General features: G+C 51.5%; 1 protein-coding gene across 1 annotated transcript in view; it reads left to right on the top strand.

Moving 5' to 3' along the window:
• The first annotated feature begins 1600 nt into the window (after window positions 1-1600).
• Window positions 1601-7427, top strand: part of TUBA8 (tubulin alpha 8) — a 14410-nt gene continuing 8583 nt past the window's right edge. Inside the window, exon 1 of the mRNA XM_045554597.1 lies at window positions 1601-1781. Coding sequence (XP_045410553.1) covers window positions 1779-1781 — 3 coding nt within the window. The 5' untranslated portion in view covers window positions 1601-1778. The remainder of the gene's footprint in view (window positions 1782-7427) is intronic.

Raw genomic sequence — 7427 nt, 5'->3', positions numbered from 1 at the left:
TAACAACCTGTTCATGATATATTTATTCAGCAATGTTTATGGAGCATATCTGATGCACTCAACTAGCTACCTCTGGCGAGGAGGACACTAAGATGAATACGGTTGCAGTTTTGTAGGAGTGTTTAAGCACACACACACACACACACACACACACACACATATCTATAATTCAAAGTAGAAAGTGATAAATAAATACCATGGAAGAAGTAATAGAATATGCTATGAGATTGGAAGAGAAATAAATATAGAGTTAACAATAGTAATCATCCTTTATTGAGCATTTGCCATGTGCTTGGCACAGTTAGCTTAATCATGATTCTTAATTTTCAGGATTTTGCATCATAAGATAGACAAAAATTCAACTGATAACTTACTAAGTACTGTATGCATCAATGGGTAAAGCATTGTGTTTGGCACTCTCTCAGATGCAAAGATGATTAAGACAAGCCTTATCCTCTACAAACTCTTAATATAAATAGGAAAATATATGAATAGGTGGCCAGCAGAACAAATTGCTGCGTAGATAAGGAAAAATCTGTTCTCATTCTCTCCTGGCCAGAGATAGGCACCTCTTGGGAGTGAAAGGGAAGGTAAACCTCTACTTGTGCTTGGAACCTTCCAGTCATGGCGTCTGGTCACAGCAGCACTACTCTAGGTAGTAGTGTCTGGAGGAGAAACTATGGCCTTGTCTGCGGTGACTTGGTGCCTGGAGGTCAGGTGCCTGAGGAAAGTGGCAGAGAAGGAGAAGCAGGGGTTACACCCTCAGCATGAAATAGCCCCAGGTGGGGAATTGTGCAGTGACACCAAGGAAAAACCACCACGCAGCCCACCCCGCAGTGGGGCGAGGGGAGTGGAGGAAGGGTTGATGAAAGTGACAAAATGTGTAAAGAGGGGCTCTTAACAAGGCCAGGCTCGTTCTCCCCCGCCGCGCCAACGAGGGGGTGGGTAGGGCAATTCCCTGCCCTTCCAGGTTGTGTGGCCGCAGAGAGGCGGCGCTACTGCTGGGCAAGAGGCCGCGGGAACCCTGATGTTGGGACTTAAAAATCGGAAGGGAGGGGGGGAGAGGTTTGAAAACACTGGCGGAGGGGGAGGTGCGCTGAGACTAGCAAAAACAGGCACAGACGAGCAGGGAGCGCCCGCCGCGTCTCAGGAGCTGTGCGCGCGCCGTCGCACCTGACTCCCGGCGGCGGGTGGGCTCGTGGGAGGACCCGGCTTCCGGGCGGACCTGCTCCCGCGCCAGCCAGCCCCGCGGGCCCGGGCCGCCCGGCCGCCTCCCGGGTTGAGGGTGGCTGCAGTCGGCTGAGCCCCACCGAGGCCTTTCCCGCCGGGCCAACTGGTGATGGCGGCGGCGGAGAGCGAAAGTTTGGGGAGGCATGAACAATTTGTCTCCGCGTTTGTATGTCGCTTTCCCGGGCAGATGGAGTTGTGAAGCCTGATCTCACAGGGCGTGCGCTGAGAACCCGTGCACGCGCGCTCCGGCGACAGCGTCGCTCCCCGGCCGGCGCCAAGGAAACCCGCCGCGTGCGCCCGCCGCAGGGGGGCACCGGGAAGACGCGCGCCCGAGACCGGAGCTGCCGGTGGGCGGGGACGAGCCATTGTGACCTGCCGGGTCCCTCCCCTCCCCGGCACTGTGATGCTGCAGGGCAGCTGCTGGCCCAGCATGTCTGTCCCCGGCCCCCTCCCTCCCAGCGTGTCACAACAGCGGAGGCGGCTGTATCTGGAGCAGTTGGGGTGGGCAGGCCCGGCGGCGAGGCGAGCGGGCGAGGAGAGCGGCCGCGATGGTGAGGCTTCCCGGGTCGGGCCGGGGCGGGGACGCGCGCCCAGCGGAGGGCGCGTCTACGCGGGGGGCGAGCCGATCCCCCGCTCGGGTGCCGCAGAGCTGGAAGTCTCCGGGGGCGGGGCGCAGGGGTGGCAGTGCAGGGTCAAGAGGTCCGCACCCTCGTGCGGGGAACACCTGCTGCCAGTACCCTCTAACGCAAGGGGAAAGTAGAGACCGGGGCGAGTCGCCCCTTAAAGGGACCCGAGGGGGATCTGCGCACGCCAGCGAGGGGAGGCCGGCACGGGGGCCGGTGGAGAAGCGGGCGAGATGCCGAGGCTCCCCAGGGGGGCAGCTTGTGGGCCGGAGTGGGAAGAAGGGGGGAGTCCAAGGATTCCAGTCGGTGGTCTGTGCCGGGTTGGATCCCTTGAGCTCCGGGGTCCGGGACCAGCCTGAGCAAGAGCGAGACGCCGTCTCTAAGAAAAACAAGAGAAGGGCCTGGTGAGTTCCAGTGGGAACCTCCAAGCTCGGGTCAGGCCTGTGCAGAGCTGGCGGTGGGACTGGGGTTAATGCTGTTGTTGAGGTGTCCTTTCTGAGCGGCTCCTGAGTGGCCCTCAAAGGGAGACGAAAAGTTAAAAATAATTTTTGAGGAGGAAATAGGGGGTGGATGCAAGGCCAGCGAGGGCGGTTGGGTGGGAGGATGTGCCCCTCCGGGAGGGGGGGACGGGAAGCGCCTGCTCCTTCACGTGGCCCAGGGGACCCACTGTCCTATCTGTGGCCTTTGTGGCTGGCATTTCCCCTGTCAGTGTCTTCCTGTTAGAATTTCTCCCCGATGATAAGCTGTGGAAGAGAACAGGAAACGGAGCAGGCCCTGTGTGCGTGGGATTAAACTCAGCTCTCTCCAGCACCCACCCCCAGTGTCAGCCATAGCCCAAAGCCTTTTGACAATACAGCTCTGTCACACCGGGAGCCTCCTCACCAGACAGACACCCCAGCATTCCCAGAGTCGGTCCTATGTGAACCCCATGGCTGCCCTAACTGCAGCACCTGTCATGGGGCCCTTTCCTGGGTGACCTTCACTGGCTAATGTTGATGTAGGTCGACGCTTTATTTTTGCTGTTCTGGCTTGCTCCCTCGTCCTTGTCTGAGCGATTCCAAATGTGTATGCCCTCCTGCTGAAGGCTTCCGAGCAGAGCTAATGTGAGATAAGGCAAACAACCTCCCGTGAATCACGTTTGTTCTTACTTTAATTACCCCTCTGTAACACTGGGTCTGCTGTTCACTTGCCACCCCTGACCTAGACGTGTGATGTATTATTTCAGCCTGACAGCTAGAAATAATCTGGTGTAATAATATGCTTCCTGAAAGCAACTGTGTGGCATTTGAGTACACAGGGAGCAAGGGAACGTGGACCGGTCTCAGGCTTTCACACAGGGTACGCTGTGGCCTGCGCCACCTCCTTTCTTAGTAACACGCCAGTTTTACTGTCTTGTGAGACTTCAAAATAATTTTTTTTAATAGAGACAGGGTCTTGCTCTGTCACCCAGGCTGGAGTGCAGTGGCATGATCATAGCTCACTGTAGCCTTGAACTCTTGGGCTCAAGTGACCCTCTTACCTCAGCCTCCTGAATAGCTGGGATTATAGGCTTGTGCCACCACACCTGGCTGATTTTTTAATTTTTAATTTTGTAGAGACAGGGTCTTGCTATGTTGCCCTGGCTGGCCTTGAACTCCTGGCATTGAGTGATCCTCCTGCCTCAGCCTCCCAAAGTGCTGGGATTACAGATGTGAATCACTGTGCCTGGCCTGAAATGATGTTTAAAGCTTCAAAGCCTCCTTTCTACTGAGGGTAGTGATTGGCTTATCTTGGTCCTCTGAGAACAAAGCAAAAGGAAATGACTAATATAAAAATAGAAAGAATATAAGATTGACATAAGAAAGGGTTTCTTGAAGTGGAACTACAAAAGGGCTGTAAAGTTCTAGAATGTCCTTTTTTGATCTTCTGCAAAACATAGGCTGTCCTTCCCAGGGAGGATGGCCACAGGGGGCCTGGAGGTCTCGTCCTTCCTGCCCTTTGTGAGCCTACACTCCAGACAAACCTGGCAGTTTGTGGGACCTGCCCCAAATTTTCCTGCTTCTTGTTCACACTGCTCCTACGTCCACCTACAGTGCCCCCAGGTCATCTTGGCATGTCTACGTTCTTCAGGGTCCCTGTGAGTATTCCTCTTTTAGGAAGCCAACCTAGAAGTTGTCTTCTTCCTTTGAACTCCCATTGCATTTGATCCTACACTTTCGGCCCTGGCCCCATCCTTGCTGAGTGGCCTGCGAGCCCCTCGGGGAGGGTTCTCATTCTCATCATTGCTGTATGTACTGGGCGCCTGCCTCATTCAAGCCTGGGCTCGGTGCTGAGTGTTCAGTGAGGAACAAAGGTTCCTTTCCCTCCCAGAGCCTATGTTCTCTACTAGGAAGGTAGAAAACTGAACAAGTAACTTTAATTCGGTGCAATAAATGCAATGATTGGGGTGAAGGGGACTATGGAAGCAGACGGCAGGGGCCCTCGGCTGGCTTGGGGTTCTCCAGGTTCCCTGTAGGAAGTGACGTCTAACTTGAGAGCCGAAGGATTGAGTAGCAATTAGTCCAGTACCTCTCAATGCCTTCTTGCACATAATAATTCCAAAAATCTTTGTTATGGGAAAAAAACAGAGTAGGCAACCTTGGTATTCATCTCAGCACAAGGTCTGTGTGACGGGTGTCATACTGATCTTAAGGAAAGGAACTCCCAGGTCTCTCCATCTCCCTCATCCTCACCCCCTAGACAGTTGGGCAGTGAGGCTTCAGCAGCACATGGGGGACCCCTCACACCTCACAGGACCCAGGAGAACAGAAATGGTCTGAGCTCCTCAAGCCCAGATTCAAAATAGAACTGAGAGACAGAAACAGTGTGAGAGAGAAAGCATGAGCTCTGGTTGGCTAGAGAGGGGAATCTGAAATATGAGTTTGGAACAAACGTAGGACTTAAATATCCTCTGCTGGGTCAGTTTACCCTTTGCCCCAACCCCCCAGCCCCACCCCCAGCTGCACACGCTGGTCCTGAGAAACAGACTCCTGGTTCTATCAGAGAAGCATGACCCATTTTCAAAGAGCCATGAGCCATTCACAGCTTCCCTCTGCCCTGGAGCTCTTACCTGTTTGGAGTTTTGCTGTATAAGGTTGGTCTTGCGCTGATGTAGATGTGGGCACACCCAGGGCCTTAGAAGTGCAGGAGCAAGTGGGGCAGGAAGTTGTGTCGTGTGAGGAAAGAGCTCAGGCCAGGGTCAGAAGCCCTGGATTCCAGTGCAGGCTCTTTTGCTACAGAGCTGTGGAATCTTGAATTTGTCCCTTAACCTCTCTGAGCCTCAGCTTTTTCATCTGTAAAATAATGGAGAGGGAATCCTATTAGGTGATCCCTGTGGCCAGTCCAGCTCTAGTATCCTGAATATTTGGAGCCAATGTATTAGAACATCCCTGGCTGTGATATGATAGATGGATGGCCTTTCCTAGGGGCCCTGGGCCCACTCTGGGCTTGTCTGGGTGGGCCTTCCAGGCGGGAGGATGGGCATGGTGACCAGGCAGAGTGGCCGGAGAAGGCCAGCGCAGTGCCTGAGCCAGGGGAGCTCCACAGAGGAGCTTCGGGCTGCGCCTAGTTCCCTCCAGGAGCAGGTGCAAAAGGCCCAGCCAGTGCTGCAGACGTGCGCACACCTCAGAGCTCCATGAGGCCTCATGTCACTTTTAATTTCACTGTGCTTTTTTTTTTTTTTTTTTTTACCCCACACCCCTTCACTGTGCTTTGTTCATGTAACTTTAAAATCCTTACTTGCCCTCACAAATTAGGTGCTTAGTAAATGATAGTTGAATAAGTGACTACACGCACTGGGCCCTTGAGAAAAGACAATTACGCTGCGTGGGGTCCCTGCTCCTGCTCTGTTTTGTTATTATGTTTTGCTTTTTATGAAAAAAATTATGATAAATTTCAAACCTTTTGCAAAGTAGAGTAGTATAATGCTGCCCATATATCTATCACCCAGATTTAATATTATAGTAAGAATTTTTTCCCCATATTTACTTTGTGTGGTGGGAAAGTATCTTAAAGTACAGACATGACATTTTACCCCTAAATAGCTTCAGCTGCAACCCTAAAAAAAAAGATATTTTCATACTTAACCACATTTTTATAATGCTTAACAAAATCAATCAGTTTCTCTATTTGTCTCCGAAATATTTGGATTTGTTCAAACCAGAATTCAGTCAAGGTCCACATAACACACACGGCTGTTATGTGTCTCAGGTTTCTTTTGTTATGGAACAGCCCCTCTCACCACCTTTATGTTTCATGAATTAAACAGATTGGACCAGTTGCCCTGTAGAATGTCCCAGCTTCTGGATTTATTTTGTTTCTCTGATATCACTTATCTTATCCCTCTGATCCCTGTGTTTTCTGTGACATAGAAGCTAAATCTAAAGGGTTTAGTAGATTAAGCCTAAGTATTTTTGACAAGAATTCCTCCTGGGTGGTGGAGTGTGTGTCACATTGCATCACATCAGGAGGTCTTCCATGTCAGGTCGTCTCACTATTAGTGACGTTCAAATTGATCAGTGTCAGATACTTCCCCCTGCGGCTGGAACAGTGATTCCTGGGCTCTGAATATCCAGCTCCCTGTCAACCCTTCATCTGATGGTGTCGGCATCCTCCTCCAAATCAGTTACATGATTAGAAACTATAATATGGCAATTTTTCATAATCTACATCTACATTGATCAGCGGACCTTCTTCTGTTAAATAAAACAGATTTCCCTAATTAACAGGGCCTTTTGGATGGGGACAAATGGGTTTTTCTCTGGGGTTTTCTTTTAGGACTTGTGGATTTTTATATATATACATCCTGTTTCAATCATTACTGTCATCATTCTTTCTGATGCTCAGACTGTCTCATCTTTGGCAGCGAGAGCCTCTTCAAGTGGGCTTAGACATCATCCCGGTCTTTGTGAGCTTCTGTGCCTTCAGGCACTGTGAGATGTTCCAGGCTCATCTTGTACATTCCCTGCCCCAGACCTGGGAACTTCCGTTTCTCCAAGGAACCCTGGGTCCTGTTAGTGGGGAATGGTATTCAGAGACCTTCCTTTCTCTTGATTGTTGCAGCTGCATGCACAGAAGCGGTCTGGGTGGATGGATAACACGCTGGTTGTGGGGTGGCTGCTGGATGTAGGACGCTGCTTTTCTTAGGCCTGAATTGAGTCCTAAGATGGAGGCAGATAATAGACCCCACAATAAAGGAGAGAGGAATGGGGACCTAAGATCTTGAACTTCCTATGTGCACTTCTTCCCAGTGGAGAAAAAGGCTACGAGGTAGCATCATAATGAAAATGATAAATGGTAAAGGCAACAACAAAAACAATCGTGGCTAACTTATTATTTTCAGATGAGGGAGGTTAAGTAACTCCGCCAAGGTCACACAGCACAGCAAGTAAATGGAGAAGACAAGATTTGAACCCTGGGGTGGGGATAACTGTGGGAGTGAAGGCTTTTCCTGGCCACCAGGCTCACGCAGCTCAGCTGGGCTGCACTCCGTGTTGGGCTGTGTTACACACAGGCTGCGGTGCTTACCTGGGCTCCGTCCTCCCCGGAGACAAGGGC

Source organism: Lemur catta, chromosome 6 (genome assembly GCF_020740605.2).
Source record: "Lemur catta isolate mLemCat1 chromosome 6, mLemCat1.pri, whole genome shotgun sequence".
NCBI lineage: Eukaryota > Metazoa > Chordata > Mammalia > Primates > Lemuridae > Lemur > Lemur catta.
This window is presented reverse-complemented; position numbering and strand designations above follow the sequence as displayed.